This window comes from Maniola hyperantus, chromosome 4 (assembly GCF_902806685.2).
Source record: "Maniola hyperantus chromosome 4, iAphHyp1.2, whole genome shotgun sequence".
Lineage (NCBI taxonomy): Eukaryota > Metazoa > Arthropoda > Insecta > Lepidoptera > Nymphalidae > Maniola > Maniola hyperantus.
The window spans coordinates 13,086,377-13,109,399 of NC_048539.1; the positions used below are offsets into that span (position 1 = coordinate 13,086,377).

The window sequence follows — 23,023 nt, forward strand, 5'->3', positions numbered from 1 at the left end:
TTTAACCCTTATTTGTCGGCCCACTACTATTGAACTAGAAGGAATCTACCCCCACTACTGAAAACGGGTCTGTTCTCAGAATGAGAAGTGTTTGGGTCGTAGTTCACCACGCTGACCAAGTGCGGATTAGCAGAAAACACTCTCAGGCAAGCAGGTTTTCTCACGACGTATGATGCTTAAAAACGAACATAGCTCCGAAAAGTGCTGTCCGGTATCGAACCCTAAACCCCTCCGAATAGGAAGCCGAAATCTTAACCACTAGGCAACAACTATGGCTTATTAAAAATAATATGATTCAAAGTACCTATTTATTAGTCGTAAATATTACTATCCCTAACATTCAAAGCAACGTAAAATGTAAATTAAATGTTTTGTAAATACGACTATATCAAAAATTACGTGCACTGATGTTTTATTACACATCTAAGTAAAAAAAAAAAGTTTCTCCAAAATAGTAAATAAATTACACTTATTGATAGTCGGTTTTTGCATTTGTAGATGATAATTTGATTAGTGGTGATTTCGTTTACCATTTCTATATTTATTCTGAATTCTGTGGTAGATAGCATTCGTAACGCGATGGTAGTTTACAAATTCCAGCGTTCCGGATGTGTCGGCTCAATGAAAATTACGTGAGGAAATTTTTACACGAATTTGCCATCCAGCATAAACAAAACCGCCTGTTTAATTCATTGACTAGACGTTAGAAGATCGTGTTTTATTGCTATTGTAAAGGATGATTCATGCTGCACCCAACATCGACAGCTTTAGGTATTTCATAATGTAAAAATTTGCAATAGTACCGCGAAGTTATTCTTATCTTGTGATAGTATGCAGTAAAAAATCATAGTAAATCAATACTATACCTATACCTACTACATATTATGCTTTTTTATTGGCGCCGAAGAGAACTCTTAGCGCCTTTTCATGACATCGAGAGGCTTGGTGTTCTATAACAGCGGTCAAGGTTATCACTTATCAGGGTGTCTAAGGTCGATTCACACTGACGCAAATTCAAAGCTCACCTAAAACTTTACGTAGCATAATATTCATAACACCACTTCCTAATGCGATAAAAACGACTCCGGTCGTGTTTGACTGCAGTCCACTCGGAGTTCTGAGTATGAGAGTGAGGGAATAGTGTTTAGAGTTCCTTGTTATAAAAACAAATAATTATAAAAAAAACATTTATTCATTATCAAAATCATCAATCAAAAAAATATTCATCAAATTAAATGAAAAGAAATGGATATTTTACTAAACGAAACTTAGTCTATAACTTTCATGGACTCCTAGCCCCTAAACTACTAAACTAGGTAAATAATCCCGTAGGGCAGATCTTACGCGTTCAGTATAACGTAGAGCTGAGTTGACAGACCGTACTTTCCATCAGACAAAAACAAATATTTCCTCGGAAAAGCGTAAAAGTCGGCATTGCTGGGAAATATGAACAGACAAAGAGTTAGTTGTTATTAGCGTGCAATAAAATTTAGAGTCTGTAAAATTCATATTTCATCCTTTTGTAACAATATTAAACAGAAAAAGATGCAGATACTCCAAATTTTGTTTAGAGAAAGGCAACAGAATCTGCTCCAGTAGGTATCTATAGCAACGAAATGAAAAAAAAACTTTTAAATTAAAACTCCTTCGTTACGTGAACTAGGAATGCCCTTACTATTCCATGCTACCTCGTCTGGATAAAATGTCGCGTGAAAAGAATTTCCCCTTTATTTTTAACAATTAAAGTTACCAAGAAAGAAACCAATTAGCAGCTTCCCCATCCTTTGTTATGGTGATACCTTTAAAGAGAATTTCAACGTAAAATATTTCAGTGACGGAATCCTTCTGTAGATTAAATATAATTAATGTGTGCGCATTCCAATATAGGGGCCAAACGTTCTGCATTTCTAAGGACATTAAATAAACTAAAGAGCAATTGAAAGGTTATTCGCAAAATAAATTTGTGCATACTTTCTAAAACAACAAAAAAAAACTATATATAGTATATACATACAGAAAAACTTATCACTAAAAAATTTATATTTACAAAAAATATACGCCGTCCAAATGGTCATTTATGGGCATTGTGCCCAAAACACTGGCGCTATTACCTCGATGAACGGCAAGGCTCAACCGTTGAGCGAAATAAGCATCAATAATTATTTATTTATTAAATAAATAAATAATTTCTTTATTAAGACAACAGAAACCCAGATTGTGTTAGTATAGACAATGCTTAGAAACTATGTTAGTATAATCATTTTATTTTTACAACTACATCTAATAATGAATACAATCACAATAAAGTGCATATGACAAATTCGGAATCAATTTGAGACAGATAATTTACCGGACGAGAACTTGAACATTAAGTAGTAAGAAATCCATTAAAACGTACACAAGGAAAAACAAGCTTTATTCGCTATAATCCGCCATAATAGGCTTTGTATGGTACATATTATAATCTATATAACGAGTACATACCACGATTACTAATTTGAACACGATTAGCTCGAACTCTCTCTACTGCAGTCCCGTGTCGTGACCACGACTCATGCAACTGGTTCGAAATATCGACCAGTCAAAATAATGAAATTAATCGTGTTTAGTTGTATAGTACAACCTACAGCATGCACTAAACACCGCTGCAATTGCAAATAATTCTTTACAATGTTTTAGATTTTGGAAGATTTGTGTGGTGTTGTTTGGTGATGGTGTGTATTGCTTGTTTGGTTGCTTTTTTCCTGCATAGTGGGAGGGTGGACCACACAACAAATTAATACCCGGCTCCGACCTCAATGGAGCGGGCGATTTATAGCGCATGCTGCATGTTGTACCTACCATCAACCTATTGTATTGTATAAAACAGGCGCATGAGTCGTTATCGCGTCGTGCCCACGACTCATGCAACTGAGTCGAAATATCGGCAGTTAAAAATCACCTGATTATCGTGACATGGACCCGTTTTATACAATAGAATATTGCTCAGTTTCTGAGGTACTTTTAACGACGGTTTATCTAATCAATAGCGCTATTGGTCCGATAACTCGAGACAGTGCCTCGAGACAGTGCGTTTCTGTCGTTAGACCACGAAATAAGCTTAAAATCACTACCATCAACCGCCGTTGTTAATACCCTAAATACAATTCCATGTATTGTATTTAGGTTCATACAATTCCTTGTAGTTATGAGATACACATAGACTTATAATAGAGATACAACTTCTAGGATGACGATGGACACGTCGCTGTGGCGCCGTGCTGCCATTACCGTTTTGTTTGGTTCAGAATTTAGATACTGAGTTTTTCTTGGTACCTAGTGCTTCCAACACATTGGTAGAGTGGCAGTCAATTTTGTAGAACAAACCTAAGCCTGGGTGGTTGAATAAAGCATATGTTAACCCATTAGAAGTCACTGTACTCAATTGTGTACAGCCATATAATTAACTGTGGGTTTTATATTTCAAACAATTGACGGAATTATTCTTGATATTTTATTTCATAACAATAGTGTTCAAAGCTACAGATAAATAATATGTGAGTAGTGTGATTGATTTTGAATAAAAATCTCAGTCAAAGTTGTGTCACGGGAGTACTATACAGGTAAGTGAATAATTTTGGAAATATTTTAATAATTACTGTATAATAATTGGTTTTCACATTCAATTACAATACGATACATGTCAAGGTAAATTTTAAAAAACATTCTAATCAAATAGCTATAATTACAACAAAACTATAGCAATATACATCTTGGTGTACTCGATTGTGTACAATGACAACATCCATAAGTAAAATTTTTTTTTCTTCAGATTCCTAACAATGAGCAAACAACAAATATTTTTGGCTCGAAACAACTACAAAGAACTTGAAGAGGCTGTTGACGCCATTTTGCGTGATAGCGACGATGATGCGTTTGATATGGCTATCCTAAATCCAAGTGCGTTGACTGATGAAGAAGAAGGGGCCGATGAGAATATGGTGTCGTCGTTCATACCACATGACATGCCTGGTACTATCGAGATATTTAAGAATCGTAAGGTGGTAACGAAGATAGTGGTAGCGATGTGGCGTCGAAAAGAAGGCGACAAGATGTTACTCGCCGATCAATCCCAACCTGGCGCAAATGTTTGAATTGTACCCCAGCAAATCACGAGGGTTTTTTTTGACAAATTTTGTTACCAGCTACGATATTTTAGTAGACTTGAAAAACCTAGGTTACTGTGTTATAGGGACTATAACAGAAAACGACTAAAAATGTCTACTGACTAGCACAAAGGACATGACCTTGCCTCTTACGACTACAGGTTTGACAAGCGAAGTGAGCTACTTATGGTAAGATGGAAAGATAATAGTGCGTGTACAATGGCAACCAACTACGATAGCATTGAACCACTAGGGTCTATCAAGCGATGGTGTCCAGTAAAGCGACCGACGTGGCGATACCACGATTGTTCTAAAACTATAACAAAAATATGCTGCTGGGCTTGATGAACTGGATCAGTCCATCTCGCTATATAGAATTGCTGTTCATGGTACAAAGTGGTGGTGGGTGCTATTTACATTATAATATGTTGGACATGGTTATTACTAATTTCTGGTGTTTACATGTAATAACTAATGATGCTCCCATGGATCAACTCGCATTCCGCCGTCATATTGCACGATTTTATCTACGCCAAGGTGAACAAAGAAAATTGCGCCAGTCTGTATCAGTGGTTCCAGAGCTGCCTCAAGATGGAATTGGACAGTATCCCACCAAAATTGTAAAACTGCTGCGGTGTGTCATTCAAGAGTGCGCTGGCAACGTAAGAAGTGCCTAAAACACTTTGTGTCGAAAAAGCATGTTTCGAAAATTTTCATACTTAAACGGTCAGTGTACCCATTTGTGTACACCCCTGTAATTTGCTGAAAACTATGTTTTCATAATTTTTTTCCTTGATTTTATGTTTTTTTGATCTGTATTAATACATAAATAAAGATGGTTCCAAAAAAATATTTGTACTTTTCATTTGACCTCTAATGGGTTAAATTACATTTTGAATTTATAAAGAGATGCCTGTTCAACTTGTAATGCAAATGTTCCCGGTAAATAGAGGCCCCTGTCCGAGAAAAGATGTAGGAGGGTAAACCTACTCTGCTATGAAAATGTAGGTCAAAGTGATGCATAAATCTTTTGTTAATTAAATTCATTTAAAAGTAGGTCTGCCTAACATAAGTTATACATATATAACAGTACCGATACTGACTGACTGGACTGATAGACAATGGAGAGCCTAAACCGACTTAGAGTTAGAGATTTGTTTGGAGGACAATGTGCATAAGATTTTTTTAATGTGTCGGTGTGTCCTTCAATCACTTCGCAACAGAGCGTGTTTTTGTATGGGTACCTACTGTTAAAGATGTAAGAACTCGAGAGTGACATAGGATACTTTTTACCCCGGAAAATCGAGGAGTTCCCACGGAATTTTTAAAGGCCATCCATTTAATCGATTTTGACGAAAGGTGCAGCGATAGCTTGCATCCCGGGGACGATAATGGGCTACTTTTTATCCCAGAAAACCTGCATCCACGTGGATGAAGTCGCGGGCATCATCTAGTTTAGGTACTCCTATTCCTCGTAGGTACATAAAATCCTACTCAAACATTACCACAAGAAAGCCGCCTGACCCGAGGATTGCGGGTCGACCGTTTTGTGCTAAAATACATTTTACTAAATGTCAGCTTACGAGATTTCATCTTGTATTTTATTATTTCTTTCTCGTTGTAGAATTTACTGAACAAAGTGGTTTTCTGACGTGACATTAGTGACGTGCTGTGATAGCCTAGTGGTTGGGACCACTGGGGTGGATCTGTCATCAATGGTTAGGATATCCGCCTCCTAATCGGAGGTCGGAGCTTCGATTAGGATCCCGATCCCGATCCCGATCTTCGATCCCGGGCACGCACCGCTAACTTTTTGGAGTTATAATGTGTGTTTTAAGCGTGTTGTAAGTAATTAAAATATCACTTGCTTTTACAATGCTTACCAGCTCGTGGGAACCCGCAACACTTTAGTTCAAATAACTTAATGCTCAGTGAAATCTGACCATTTAGTTAAGTTGTTTTCCTTCATCGTTTAAGCAAGTTAGTGAAAGCAAATTATGCATGAATAAAACGCTCATAACTTCGAAAAGTTAGAGGTGCGTACCCCGGATCAAACCCCCGACCTCCCGGATATCTTACAATTCCTTAGTAGTAGTAGTTAGTAGTAGTTGGAATAATAGAATTCGCAAGTATTTGTAACTACTGCAATTCGAGCCGTCCATTTTATACCATAATTTGTGATTTAAGAGTAGTTAATAAGTCCTAATATTATGTCTGCGGGTCCGTTAGATTGCGTCTACCCGAGGAGGCCGAAGAACCTCATTGAAGTCTAATGCAATAATGCAAACTGAGCATTAAGTTATTCTAAGGTGGTGCGGGTTCCCACAGTGGTAAGCATTTTATGTATGCCTGTATGACGTGCACAGTGCACAACCACTGACTTTGAGCGACAATTTGTGATTTAAAGTAATCTATCTGCAGCGTCACTAGATTGCGTCTACCCGAGGAGGTCAGAAAACCTGATTAAACCCTAATTCAATAATGGCGGGGTATCGCGATACGGCATCATGGGTATTCTTTTATTTATGTATTATTTATTAGCATTATTGCTTTCATATCGAAAGCCTCAGCCTGTCTGCGGTCTATGGGAAAATAAGAAAAGATATAGTTAACTATGTATCACTTATTTTAACGGTGAAGGAAAACATCGTGAGGAAACCTATGTGTATATTAGTATGGATTCAAAAAGAAATGTTTAGGAAACATGAAAAGTGAGTCGAAAAAAATATACGGTACCTATTTCCTCGAGAGGGGCCTCACTAGTTCGCTTAAAAAACTTTCTATTTATTATATAGCATAATGCATTTTGAACTACAATTTGTAATTTAAGAGTAATAAGTCGTAATAAGTCTGCGGCGTCGCTAGATTGCGTCTACCCGAGGAGGCCGGAGAACCTGATTAAAGTCTAATTCAATAATGGCGGGGGATCGGACATTATTGCTTTCATATCAAAAGCCCCAGCCTATGGGAAAAAGAGTTAAGTATTATGGATAAAAAAGAACAAGGTAGGTAACCCCAGTGTTACGCAGAGGGGAAAGTAGGCACCTAAACCTTTATTTTTTCAACTCCTTGGGGTATATTCTTTCAGCTGATGCTTGACTTTCATAAATAACTAATCAGGAAAGTTGATTGAAAACATTTAATTTATTTTTTATTGTTTAATATAATTGGCTAGGCAACTTATGCGCGATGTATCAATCTACACATTATCTACCATACTAGCTGATGCCCGCGACTTCGTCCGCGTGGAATTAGGTTTTTTAAAAATCCCGTTTGAACTCTTTGATTTTCCGGGATAAAAAGTATGTCACTCTCAAGGTATTTATCTATACCCATGCAAAAAATCACATCAATCCGTTGTACCGTTGCGACGTTACTGAAGAATAGAATAGAATAGAATAGAATGTTTTTTTATTCATGTAAACTTTTTAAAAGTGCTTATGAATAGTCAGGTAGTTTTAATTTACCACAAGGAAGGACAAACCAAGAAACCAAGAAACCAAGAAACCAAGAAACCAACAAACAAATACACTTTCGCATTTATAATAAGGGTAGGTACTGAGGGTACTGATCACAATTCAATAACAGTTGAGGGTAGATATTCCTAATACCGGATCTCTATCTAGTTCCTTATTTTTTTTAATTCAGATACAAGTTAGCCCTTGACTGCAATCTCACCTGATGGTAAGTGATGATGCAGTCTAAGATAATAGCGGGCTAAACAGGAAGGCGTATGGCAGTTTTTATTATACCCCTTTGGTTTCTACACGGCATCGTACCGGAACGCTAAAGCGCTTGGCGGCACGGCTTTGCCGGTAGGGTGGTAACTAGCCACAGCCGAAGCCTCCCACCAGACCAGACCAGAAATTTAGAAATTATAAAATTCCAAACCCCTGCCAGGAATCGAACCCGGGACCTCCCACTAATAAGACCACAGCGCTCACCACTGCGCCAGGGAGGTCGTCGAACCTATGCCTATTAGTTTAATTTGTCAGTTTCTGTGACGGCGGTTTTAGGACAAAATCCTACTTAGGCTCGAGTCGTAAAAAAGCTTTGAATTTCCAATAAAATAATATTATGTTGGCCAAGGTTTCCTAGAAACGTCGATACCGCAGCTCAGGAGCCAATCAACTATAAAGCCCTTATCAATCACTCGGGAGATGTACGACATGAAAACACGATAATTCAAACTTTTTTATCTACTGTATTTCATACTCATTTTGGATCAGTCAGTTATTTATACCTATAAGTCCCGCAAATTGCTATTGCGCTGAAATCATGTCTCATTAACATCGAAATGACATTTTGACGTCAGCCGAAATAAAAATATACCATCAGCTCGAAACTTCAGTCTAGTGCTGACGTCACTACAATGGCGGCCACGCGCTTTATCAATTTGCGGGACTTATAACCAATAATAACATGATTACATTTCAGACAGACAACGTCAGACAGACGCAACGAGGGGATTTTTTCGACATTTTGCACGATAACTCAAAAACTATTGCATATAATATATATTGCATATATGCATAAAAATAAATAAAAATCTGTTTTTGAATCCACAGGTTTTCATATGATACCTACCCCACTTGATATACATAGTTATCTTACTTCGAAAATTGAAAATACTAATTATTAGTTCATGACCACAATTTAATTTTTTTAGTGCGATATAACCACAAACTCATGGTTTTCAGATTTTTCCCCGAATGTCTGCTATAAGACCTACCTACCTGCCAAATTTCATGATTCTAGGTCAACGGGAAGTACCCTGTACGTTTCTTGACAGACCGACAGACAGACAAACAACAAAGTGATCCTATAAGGGTTCCGTTTTTCCTTTTGAGGTACGGAACCCTAGTAATATTTTATTTTATTTTATTTTTATTTTATTTAACAGGAAAACTTACAGCTAGTATGAAAAAATGAATAAGTAAAAACAGAAGAAGATTAAAGCTAATGACAAGTTTTCACAGATAGAATAAACATAAGAATAACAAAAAAACTCGACTGGAGGAGAGAAAAATTCAGGGGAAAGTAATAAAAAACGAGATCTGGCAGACGAATTATTTAACTGAAGTATGCCAAATTATGCCAAATTAATCGTGATATGTACCCGTTATCTACATTAAATAATGTCGTAAAAAAGAAAAATAAAGCTTAAAAAGCTTAAAGAGCTTAAAAAGTTCAAATCATTAAATATATGCTGACAAATCTGTCTCATATTTTGGTACGCTGATTCGTCTCTTTCCGAATGTATGCCATTTATCATAACGCATGAGCACCGGTTTGTCACATTAATGTATCGCTGCTGCTATTTGTAAGTGTCATGCTTCTTAATAGGATACAAGCAAAAGATGATAGAAGGAGAATTATAAAGAGCTTTACAGGATAAGGCTACGTTCCCACTGAATTTGGAGTGAAAAGACTAGTTTCCTTACTAAATGACATATTTAAGCATAATCATCATCATGATCAATCCATCGCCGACTCATCCCATCGCCAAAACACTATAATGTGACAAGGCTATCTTGGCGCGTGGCGAAAATCGGAACTAACGATGCCGTTAAGTGTTCCCTTTGTTCTTGTTTGAATAGTCTAAGCCTTTGTTCTCCAACAGCGCCCCCCTGTCAATGTCATTCAAGTGCCAAGAGAGCCTTGTTGCATTGTACAGAGCACTGGTCTGCTCTCAGAATGAGAAGGAGTTTGGTCATAATCTATCACGATGGCTAAGTGCAGATTGGCAGACTTCACACGCCTTTAACGCTATGGAGAACTCTCAGGCTTGTAGGTTTCACCACGATGTGTTCCTTCACCGTTAAAGCAAGTGATTAAGTGGTTAATTACTTAAAACATAAATAGCAAGTGGTTAATTGCTTAAAACATAAAAACACAAAAAAGTAAGTGGTTAATTGCTTAAAACATAAATAACTCCGAAAAGTTAGAGGTGGGTGCCCGAGATCGAACCCCAACCTCCCGAATAGGAAGCAGACGTCTTAACCACAAGGATATCGCCGCTTTTTTACACATAGTTAGCTTTGACTTGAAAGGTTAAACTAGCCCCCCCAGATGTCCATTATAATGGATTACCTCGCACATTTTAGCATCATAATGGCAGTCATAAAACACGCATAATGTATTATGAGCCGTCATTATCGAGTATGACGCGCGATAAACGACACGAAGTTGCTAATAATGTAATGGCGAGCTTCACATTACAGTACGACAAGGCTCTTTTGGCACTTGAATGACATTGGCAGGGGGGCGCAGTTGTAGAAAAAAGGCTGCCAGCTAATAAAATCTCCTCAATTTTATGGAATATATTGAAAATGTCAATGTCGAAAATGGTATAAGTTTTATCTAATTGAACTGAATGAGTAATTGGGAAAGCCTTCTCTGTTTCCGAATCGAGAAAAAATAATAAAAACCATTTATAGCTCATGGATTTGCATGTCATGTTTAACTGCTTAAATAGGTACTATATTTACCTAGTGCTAAATATAGCTATATAATGCAGACATATTTATGCTGTATATATTATCAGGATACATCGTGATGTTATGTATATGGCTTTAATATTTAACAAAAACTGTGAATTTCAGATTTTTACTTAGCAATACCGCATACAATGGGACAGCGTGACACTTCACAAGATGGCGGTGTTAGTTCTGATTTTGGCCACGCGTCAAAAGAGCCTTGTCGCACAGCAGCTAATAAACATGCGGTAGAATGACAGCTACAATGTCACGATCGCAATCACCCCTGATTGGTTGACACACGCTCACTGCAAATTTGTAATGCATTGTTGCAACAAGAATACCATAAATTCAGCCAATCACAAAAATTACGATTGTAATAATGATTGATGCAGGTTTTTTGGAGTCGACCTACTCTTTGGACTACACAAATTGCAGACCCCTATTTCACCCCCTTAGGGGTTGAATTTTCAAAAATCCTTTCTTAGCGGATGCCTACGTCATAACAGCTGTCTGCATGCCTTTCAGCCCGATCCGTCCAGTAGTTTGAGGTGCGGTGACAGATCAGTCAGTCAGTCAGTCACCCTTTCCTTGTATATTGTATTTAGATTACAGCTTCTGTCAGTAAGTAAGTAGAACAGAAGTGCATCAATGTAAAAACGAAATTTTTCAGCACGTGGAATATAAATTCGTTCCGTTTTGTCATCACTCTGCAGCGTTTACACAACAACTCGAAAGCTTTTAAGATTTGTGCGGCGAGCGCCTGGAAATGTTTAGCTTATAACATTTTTGTTTGGTATACGGAGGAAATTTTATATACGCGAGTCTGACTCGCACTTAACCGGTTTTTTTTTTCGAGAACCATTTAACTGAATAAGTATAAGCCGATTAAAGATGAGTAGTAATAATCGCAAACTTGGTAGAGTAAGCATAGTAATTAACCACAAAGTTATTCAAAACTGGTTAACATGTTAACCACTTTATGTTACAACTTTGTTTAAAGTAAGGGTAAGTTGCCAAAGGGTTGAGCAATTTATTCTTTTCTATTCTTAAACTAACCTGCAAATTACTGGTAAAGTGCCCATATAAAATTCAAGTCTTAATAATTATTTATTTGTTTAAGTAAGTGAAAGTTAAAGGGAGCTTGTAATAACAGAAGGAAAGTATCTAATAATATAACGTAAGAACTGTGCTTGGTACGCAACTGTGAGTATCGTTACAATTGACTCAACCTTTAAGTACGAATGCAATCAGTCTTTTCACTCTTTGTAACTATGAACACCTATTGTTATGTGTATTTACCTAGTGTGCTACAGGCTAGAAATCTAAAAATGGAAATATGTATGAAAATGGTACAATCCCCTATCCACAGGGAAGACTATGAACTTTCTTTCAATAAGTAGTATTTAGTATTTGGTTTCAATGGTAATCTTCTCCAATGGTAATAACAATAAGTACCTATATGAAAGTATTCCACAGAGAAGATATTTGCGATGAATTTTCTCTTTGTTTCAACTTTTCCGATTTACCATTGCATTTATTCTGCTTTGTCTCAATGGGAATACTGAAAATCATCCTTATAAATTTATGCGGCGAAGGAGTGCTTGAAATGGCGAAAGGATTTATAGTACGCAAGCACGGTGCTTTGCTTGGTACGTAGCCAAGAGTATCGGAATAATTGACACCTGTGACCTGACACCACCTTTGTGCAGTGTGCAATCATCGGTCCTTTTTCTTTTGTAAATGAACGCCTATTGTTACGTGTATTTTCTTTCCAAATTCCCATTGCAATATTCTGATTTCTTTTGTAGGTATAGTATTTGTTTTAAAGAATCAGCATCGTCATCACCATCAACAACCGATAGACGTTCACTGCTTGACATAGATCTCTTGTAGAGACTTCCACACGCCACGGTCTTGCGCCGCCTGAATCCAGCAGCTCCCTGCGACTCGCCTGATGTCGTCTGTCCACCTAGTTGGGAGTCGTTGGAAACGTTGGAAACGCTGCGTTTCCCGGTGCGAGTTCGCCATTGCAGCACCTTGGGACCCCAATGTCTATCGGTTTTTCGAACTATGTGCCCTGCCACTTCAGCTTCACCACCCACTGAGCTATGTCGGTTACTCTGACTAAGTACACCAGAAATTCAAAGTTATCCTGTTAAATTACTCATAGGAGGAAACCAATTCTAAGGGTGAGATCTATAGTGCGCTCTCTGACTTTGCTTAGAGTTAAGACAGAGTTAAAACGAGACAGATGTATATCTCTCACATAAATCTATCTCGTGTTAACCTGAGCAAAGTCAAAGTGCGCTCTATAGATTTCAGCCTTAGTCTAAGTTTGTCAGTATCTAACGCAAGCCCGGTGCTTGGTACGCAACTTTATATATTTTTTTATATCTTTATTTTTAAAGGGCTTTTATACACTATGTACATGACAACCGTATCGTACCTTATAATATAGTTTAACTTAATTAACAATTATCACTAAAATCAAATTTTATATGTACCTAGTAACCTAAAAAATTATGTAGGTACATTCGTATCTCTACATTGAATGTCATTCAGCATTTTAAGAAGAGAAAAAGCTATCACAACACCTCTTGGTACGCAACTTAAGGATCGAAACAATTGACCCTTGTGCATGTGCAATCAACGGCCCTTTTGTCTTTGTATGAACTTGTTATTTATGTGAATTTTCGAGGGTGGATGTAAAAATGGTAATAAGTTTCCTAAAGTATCTACTAGCTATACAAAAGTGACAAAGCGTTGATGTGTTTGCCTTTGCTTTGCAAACAAGAGGCGACGCGAAATTCACCCTTGTTTATTTTGACAATCAACCCCTGTGGTGTAGCGGTGTCTAATAATTACCATAAAAAGTTCCAGATTCAATTTTTGATTGATAAAATTATGTTTTAGAATTGGCTCAGTTTTCAGAATAGGTCATAGGAGGATAGGATATCTGAAAGATAGAGTTGCGTCCATGACAGCATGATAGATGGTAGGTTAAGACGTCCGCATCCTATTCACAAATAGGGGAGGGGTGGGTTCAATCCCGGTAGGTACATACATAGCCTGGTAAAATATAATAATATTATGAAGGATAACATTGTAAACGAAGGATGAATTTTAAATAGGAACAAGCTGGGTCGTAAAAAAGTAATAATTTTCCAAGTTACAGCCCCTTGGTTTTTACATAATACGGTTATTGCGAGCAATGCCTGCTACAAGGCTCGTTGGGAATTTAAATTGAGTATAATACTTACTTCCTTGTGATAGATACGATTTGCTTTCATTTTTACCGAAAAAAGAGGTTCCAAAAATGTTTTTTTGATGATTACAATAAAACTTAAAGCTGCCCCCGTCAAGAATACTGGTATTTCTGCGCTGGACAGCCAGGCTGATCCGTTGCGCAAAAATAAGCCAGCCCTTCTGTCACTAGATGAGGCTATTATTCGCGGTGAAATGTCTCGTAAATTTTTTTTAGCACTAAGACTCCATTGCCCCAGGGTTTTCACGGCAAACGGAACAAAAATGTAACTCTCGATAAGAGAGGCATTTATTGTAAATGTAAAATTAAAGTTAACAAAGCATGAGATGGGATTTGAGTCTTTTCTCAAGAGAGAACTTTAAAAAAATGTGACATAAGCTCTGGTCAGTATTTTCCTTTGACTGTAGAATAACAATAGGTATTTTCTCAGATACGGATTAGGTGTTTGTCTATAATGGCAAGAATTCAGAACACTAGCTAAGTTGCAATAGTTTTTGTATAATTTTAACTGGTAATATCCCTACTGGTAAAAAGTACTGTAAAATTGAAAATATGCCTATCTGGTCTCTACTCTGTTCCCTTTTCACAATCTATCCGCGGCTCGATTGTAGAATGACAGCTATACAATGTCGTGATCGCAATCATCTTTGAATGATTGATGCTCGCTTACTATTGGCTACAATGTATTTTTGCAACAAGAATACCATAAATTCAGCCAATCACAATGATTGCGATTGTAATAACGATTGATGCAGTTTTCCCGTAGGGTGATTTCGTAAAACCTGAATCAATCATTATTACAATCTCAACTGTTGTGATTGGCTAAATTTGTGCTTTTCTTGTTGCAACAATGTATTGTAGCCAATATTGAGCGAGCGTCAACCAATCAGAGGTGGTTGCGATCGTGACATTATAGCTGTCATTCTACCACAATCGCGCAGCTGCGGGGCGATTGTCTAAAACCTGCATCAATCATTATTACAATCTCAATGGTTCTGATTGGCTGAATTTGTGCGATTCTTGTTGCAACAATGAGCAACAATGCATTGTGGCCAATAGTGAGCGAGCATTAACCAATCAGAGATGATTGCGATCGTGACATTGTAGCTGTCAAACAACCGCGGTAGAGCCACTGTTTTTAACCAATTTTGATGTTTGGTACAGCAATAACTTACATAGTCTAAGACTACTTTTTATCAGAGAAAATCGAAGTGTCCCACGGGATGTTAAAAAACTCAAATAATCGACGAAGTCACGAACATGATCATCATATTATATTGTAAGGAAAAATAAATATCAATTTTGAGCTGGTTTTCTTAAAATCGGAGAAGGAAATCTGTAACGAATAATAGCCGATAATCGGATTGAAATATGTGAAATTTATGAATTAATTTTTCACGGTACAGAGTTCACACTTAGTAGGTTTTCATCTCAAATCAAGAATTCATATGAAACCTTAATAATAAAACAGTAATCCGGCCTGACGAGGTAATTCAAACCTAAACGATGCTATCCGCACTAAATGAATTTTCTATGAGCACATAACTGGACTGAGAATAGCTCCAAAATAAAACGTCCGTTTTCGTAAAAGCTTACTTCAAACGTTTATTTACAACTAGCTGATGCCCGCGACTTCGTCCGCGTGGAATAAGGTTTTTTAAAAATCCCGTGGGAGCTCTTTAATTTTCCGGGATAAATATAGCCTATATGTCATTCTCATGGTCTTTATCTATGACCATGTAAAAAATCACGTCAATCCGTTGCACCCATTGATGTTGGAGTTGCACCGTTGCGATTGATTGAAGGACAAACCAACGAACAAACCAACAAACCAACAAACAAATACACTTTCGCATTTATGTATATTAAGGGTACTTGATTAGATGTGTTCGCCATAAATCAAAAGTTTATCACATTCAGAAAAAGTAATAATATAGACAAAATGGGTATATGTAACCGATTTGTTGAATATATCTAGATCCTTGGGTCTTGAATGAATTTACCAATGCAACTGAATTTCGCAATGCCCTTCCTAGTTCCACCAGCAGAAACTAGGCGGCTACTCTTTCCAAACGTTCAATTAGTAGTTAGTAGGTATATCTTACATTTCTAGATGTGATTGCCATAACTCATAAGTTTATCTTACACATACATTCAGAAAAAGCTGTAATATACACAAAGTTGGTAGCCGCCAAAATATTTTGGGTAACATTTTCAATACGTACGTCTTTCAGTCAAAAATGCCTTACAAGATTTACTGCCCAAACAATGTTAGCCCGTTATATTTACGAGGAGGTTATTTCTCTTCGCATCCGAACTCGTTCTCAATCATTTTTATCGTCAGTTTTGGCAAGACCATTCATAAGCAAAATTCATCAACCATTTCGTTACGATATTTTTAAAGATCAGCCGCAAAGTGTCTGCTGTTGGTTTTGATTACGTAAAAAACATACGTATAAACAATTTGTTGAAAATAAAAATTGGAAATACGATTTGATTGACGGATACTCAGGAAATGATGTTTGTGGAATGAGGCAAGACGTGTGGGGACCTTATCATAGTAGATCGACGAAGTATTATTAAATACAATCTATATCAGTTATCGGTAGGTACAATTTTTTTCACTAGCTTCACTCTAATTTTAAGCGATAAAATTTTGAATTCAAAGATAATACCTAATATAAATTATACAGACAATGTGCTTTAAAACATTTATGTATAAATTTCCATTAATTAAATTGAATCATTTCCAGATTTTAAAATCTGGTAGGCAAGATATTTCATTGGCATTCCAATTTTTCACGCAAATTACCACAATGAACGTAAACATTCTATCATGGCCGTTACCATAAATCTTCAATTACGTAAACATTGCCGTTCAGTCAAGGTTGAGGCTTCAGCTGGCTTCACCGACGAACTTGGAAGCTTTACTAGAGGGCAACAACAGGTGGCATATTATGAAATCTGTAGGTAGGTAATCATTATGAAATCTGAGGTAGGTAATCATAACTCTGTTATCTATGTAGGTAATTCTCTCGTCCGTGGTAATATGTCAATGGGTATTAGCGAGGCCTTATTCTATTAAGGGCTAATTAGGGTTCCGTGCCCGAAGGGTTCCCACAGGACCCTGTTTCTTTTTTAAAATGTGTTTATTCATTATAGGCGCACGCTTGACCTCGATTACACCTGATGATGTGGCCTAAGATGGAACGCGTTTGCCTAGAAGGTGCCTATTCACTCTTGTTTTAAGGATACCCGGATTATAATTGGCAGGGAACACTGATCTCAGAAGAGTACTCCAGACCCACCCATGCCATGACGATGATGCAAAGCGTTTCGTACGCGTAGATGGAATGTTGACGACATACTTAGGGGTAGAAACGTGGCCGGCGCGTCTTGCGGTACGGTGGTAGAAAGGTGAGGGGAGGGGAAAGATTGAACAGCTCCTGAGCATACTTTACAGGATATACGAAATATATCCTGTAAAACACCGATAGGCCGGCAATCTTACAGCGGTAATCAAGACTCTGAAACTTCCCTAAAAGTGGTGAATCGATCGACAATCAACGGCATCTAAAGCAACTAGTTGGTACCTACTAAGATGCAGTTATACTCCATGGACGACCTGACCTGGAAGGTTACCAGTTGGTGCGGCGTGAAGTACTGCTTGACCTTGTTAAGAATACCAAGTTTTTGGTAGCAGTCTTGGCTTTAACATCGATAGACTTTCCGAAGATTCCAAGATTTTATGTTGGCAAAAACGGTTGGGACCGACAAAACGTCACATACAAGGTATGAGTGACAGAGACAACGCTCTACGAAGCCCTTTCTTAATGTCGATGTACAATATTTCCTGCTGGCTATTGTATGTATTTTGTGTTCAAAACTCGTAAAAATCAAAATTTATTTTTTTACTTTGTAGTGGCAATCGGTAGTTAAAATTTTATTTATTCGGCACTTTCCAATGATTCAGTATTAGAATACCTTTGAACTGGCATCTATCTCACGCTATTGACGTTAATGTATCAGGGATAACGCCTTTCACCGAATTTGCTTTAACGACCGTATTCTTTATGTATTGTTACGAGAGATTGACCGCATTTCTTGTTGGAGTGAATTTACGGAGTATTGACTCATCGATTGTTCAGTATCAAAGCATCAAGATTGACTAAAATATTCCTACCGTTGCGACTAACGATCAGACAAAAAAAAACCGGCCAAGTGCGAGTCAGGCTCGCGCAATGAGGGTTCCGTACTACAGTCGTATTTTTTCGACATTTTGCACGATAATTCAAAAACTATGATGCACAAAAATAAATAAAAATCTGTTTTAGAATGTACAGGTGAAGACCTTTCATATGATACCCCACTTGATATAGTCACTCACTTCGAAAGTTGAAAATACTAATTATTAGTTCATGACCACAATTTAATTTGTGTGATGTAACCCTAAATTCACGGTTTTCAGCTATAAGATCTACCTACCTGCCAAATTTCATGATTCTAGGTCAACGGGAAGTACCCTGTAGGTTTCTTGACAGACAGACGGACAGACAGACAGACAGACAGACAGACAGACAGACAGACAGACAGACAGATAACTAAGTGATCCTATAAGGGTTCCGTTTTTCCTTTTGAGGTACGCAACCCTAATAAATTAAATGTGAACAAACTGTTTTACACCGGGATACATACTTGTCTATGAATCCCTGTGTAAAACGTGTAAAACAACCACACGTGTCGTGTCGTGGAAACTCCAACTCAATCGGACAATCATTGGAAAAAGTTCTCCATAATGTTCTCAAAAGTGTGTGAAGTTGCCAATCCGCACTTGGCCAGCGTGGTTCTTCACATGGCTTCTCATTCTGAGAAGAGACCCGTTTTAATAATTATTGTATTTCAAAATGACAGACAGTACAACTTTTTTTTATTTATAAAATATGTTGCAGAAATATACTAATACTCTTAACTCTAAAACCTACAAGTACAAAAACTGAATGAGGTTCTATATTTTTTCCACGGTTACTTTCCCATTGATTCTCTCTATAATATACATCAGACTTTATCCAAGTACTAAATATATTTTTATTTCTCTATCTTTTCAGGAAGCAAACCGAACGAAATCTCCACTTCCAACAAAATGGTGTAACGTGGAAAATTCGTGCACAAAACCAAATGCAAAGAAGTAAATTGGAAAAAACTTGATATTTCCAACGTACATTTCCTATTCCCATCAAGCTCCGAGCATCCAGCTCGATATGTCTCAAAATATAGTGAAATCTGTTAATCGGTTACAATATTGAAGTGAAAATAAAGTGAAAGCATTTATTAAGTGATATTTGTGAAAGTAAAAGTTTGTAAAAGTGAAATGTGAAAAAGCGGAGTGTATATTTGGTGAAATGGATGGATAAAGGATGCTGTGATGGGGTGTGGTCAGAGCAAAATAAATCTCTACCCGAGGAAGAATAAAAATGGCGGGAAAGGAAACGGCGCCAAAAAGTCAGGTGAGAATGTGTAGCTACAACACCACTTTCGGCCGCATATATTAAGGAGATTTTTTATTTTTTATTTTTATTTAGATACAAGTTAGCCCTTGACTGCAATCTCACCTGATGGTAAGTGATGATGCAGTCTAAGATGATAGCGGGCTAACCTGGAAGGGGTATGGCAGTTTTTATTAAACCCATACCCCTTTGGTTTCTACACGGCATCGTACCGGAACGCTAAATCGCTTGGCGGCACGGCTTTGCCGGAGATAGTGTTATTACAACAACCGAAATGGCTGATTAACAGTTAAGTCTTCCATGGAGACGCACGGAATAGAATAGCATAAGTAGAATGTATTTCTATTCAAGTAAACTTTTACAAGTGCTTTTGAATCGTCAAAATAATTTACCACTGGTTCGGATTGCCAATCCTACCGGGAATAACCAGCAAGAAACTCGGCGGTTGCTCTTTTCAAGTGGCGCCTTCGGTGTCCGAGCAGAAGCATTTAAGCATTTTATAGCTGCCACAGAGAAGCTCGAGCTTTTGTCTTATACCGACTTCCCACGGTGCGTGATGTTGCGGGCGGACGCGGACCAGCCCGTACCGTCCGTGGTAGTCGCAGACACGTCGTCATTATCGTCCGAGCCCCTGTACCTCAGTGCATGGCTCACCGCGGTCGTCGGCCGTGCGAGATAAATAATCCGCAGAATCAAATCATCATTCCGAACCAGTGGTAGATGCATCCGACTATTCGTAAGTACTTGTAAAAGTTTATACGAATAAAGAAGATTTTTTTTTTCATGCACCGTGGGAAGCAGTAGGTACTTAGACATGGCGGCTAGTCGCTCAAGTGACATAGTAATATTATTGTAGTCAATTTACGTCCACCCGAAACGCCATCGCTACCTATATTGTGTGTTTGTTGGTTTGTCCTTCAATCACGCCGCAACGAAGCAACTGATCTACGAGATTTTTAAAGACCTAAAAAGGGACATAGGCTACTTTAGGCGATATCTTTGGCATCAGCTAGTTGAAAATACATATTTTGAGTGCAAGTACCTACCTCTAATGACTAAAGAAAACTAGTTTATTCATCTTATGCCTAAGGTACAAACAAACTTAAATTAATGGTTAGTAGGTAGAAGACGTAGTTAATGCTCTATTGTACAAAGTTCCAGAAATACGTCAATTTTAGATATTCTTATAGGTTGTAACCAGTGGCGTGCAGGTCATAAAGGCATAAATGCACTGCTTACCCCAGTTGTTTAAGCTCAATGCATATTTTTCATTATGACCTGCCAGTGAACAGGCTCCTACTTAACTAGTGCCTACCCTGGCTTCAAACCCTGTGCACGCCACTGGTTGTAACTTGTAGGTACGCCCGAATAGCGATCCTCGATTCCTTGATCATCACGCGATCTTTGTAGTACAGAGTACTACTTAGTTGAAAATTTAATCATTGTTAAGTTGTTTCATTTAAAGCATTACAGCATTAATTTCACCTTTCTTTAGGTACCCTTCTTCCAAATATTTACGGGATTTTTTATAAACCTAAATCCATGCAGTCGCGAGCATCATCTAGTAGAGTTATAAGTAAAAAATCACAAACTATTGTACTAATATCATAGAAAGTAAAAAGTCTGGAGTATGACATTAGGAACAAGACACTTTTCTGGAGGAGGACTTTTTTGACCAATCAGAGCGCTCGACGTCTCCCACTCCCAACTTCACTTATAAAATAAAAAAATAAAAATAAAAATCTTTTTTATTCGAATAAACTTTTACAAGTACTTACGAATAGTCGGATGCATCTACCACTGGTTCGGAATGCCTTTCCTACCGAGAAGATAAGTCATAATATACCTAGATTTATTATAATGTCACTATTATGACCCCGTGACATTACATTATCACTAAAACCAGGCCGTTAAATTGTAAGAAATGAAGTCGATTGACAGTCTACCGTTTAATTATAATATCAATAGTGAAATTGTAATATCACGGCTTTGACAATATACCAGCGACATTTTTTTTTTTTTTAATTCATTATAGGTGTAGGTACGCTTGACCACAATCACACCTGATGGGAAGTGATGATGTGGCCTAAGATGGGACGCGTTTACCTAGAAGATGCCTATTCACTCTTGTTTTAAAGATACCCGGGTTGTAATTGGTAGGAAACACATATCGCGGAAGAGTATTCCATACGTATGAGGAATGATGACGCAAAACGTTTCGTGCGTGTAGATGGAATGTCGACGACATAAGGATGGAAACTCGCCCGACGTCTTGATTCACATTTGACCATCGCATAAGTCCTGTGGGTAGAACCGACCTCTAATACACTGGCTCTAATATGATTTATGGCCTCTAGAATTACATAACAACGTTGAGGTATAATAAATTTTACCTCAGAGAGTGAAATTTGTGCTCATAAACTTACCCAAACCCTTACTAAAGCTGATTAACAAAAACATTAGAATGTCGTGTCGTTTAACTCTACATATATTTCAACATAATTTATACTTATATATGCTGTGATAGCCTAGTGGTTAGGACGTCCACCTTCTAGTCGGAGGCAGGTGGTTCGATCCCGGGCACGAACCTCTAACTTTTCGGAGCTATGTGCGTTTTAAGTAATTAAATATCAATTGCTTTAACGGTGAAGGAAAACATCGTGAGGAAACCTGCATGCCTGAGAGTTATCCATAATGTTCTCAAAGGTGTGTGAAGTCTACCAATCCGCACATGGCAAGCGTGGTAGACTATGGCCAAAACCCTTCTCACTCTGAGAGGAGACCCGTGCTCTGTAGTGAGGCAGCGATGGGTTGATCATGATGATGATGATGATATTTCAACAGCCTCAGCAGCCTCGAAAAAATCGATGTACATAGATAAAAAAAAACGGGCCGAATTGAGAACCACCTCCTTTTTGAAAGTCGGTTAAAAATAACTAAATGCACTTGTTTGGTCACGTCAAGTTCACAGGTGGACCGGACCTGTCATGATTTATGGCCGCTAACTGCCCGTTAACGGCTGTAAGACCCTTACAGCCGTTAACGGGCAGTTCGGGTCGAGTGGATTTACCCACAAGTATATCGTTATAAACAATGTCATAACTATGCCTTAATAAAGCTTTACGGGCCCAGTAAATAACGTTAGAACTACTTTCATAATACTCTTGGAGGATACTCACATTAACGAGCTATAACGATTCATTGAGCTGTCATAGCTTAGTGGTCAAAACGTCCGCCTCCTAATTGGGAGGTCGGGGGTTCGATCGCACCTCTAACTGTTCGGAATTAGGTGTGTTCACTTGCTATAACGGCGATGGAAAACATCGTGAGGAAACCCGCACGTTAAAGAGTTCTCCATAATGTTCTTAAAGGTGTGTGAAGTCTGACAATCTGCACTTGGCCAGATCAAATCAAATCAAATCAAATGGTTTATTCAAAACGGGTAATAAATGTCATTTTTTGATAGTCGGTTGTAGCGTTTGTAAAATGATAATAATATAGTGGTGATAATTTTTACGCGAACTTACTCCAGCGTGGCGGACTATGGCCCAAACCCTTCCAAACCCGGAAGGGTCTCGCAATCCTAGCTTGGAGTGAGACGAGCTCGACGCTCGTCATAATTCAAAG

The 23,023-nt window shown here is 37.9% G+C and overlaps 1 protein-coding gene across 2 annotated transcripts in view; it reads left to right on the forward strand.

Moving 5' to 3' along the window:
* tow (target of wingless) overlaps positions 1-23,023 on the forward strand; it is a 70,681-nt gene that overhangs the window by 25,812 nt on the left and 21,846 nt on the right. Inside the window, exon 2 of one of the 2 annotated variants that reach the window (XM_034985003.2) lies at positions 18,998-19,396. The exons of the other annotated variant lie outside the window; for it this stretch is intronic. Within the exon in view, the coding sequence (XP_034840894.1) occupies positions 19,315-19,396 (82 nt within the window). The 5' untranslated portion in view covers positions 18,998-19,314. The remainder of the gene's footprint in view (positions 1-18,997; positions 19,397-23,023) is intronic. 2 annotated transcript variants of the gene reach the window in all.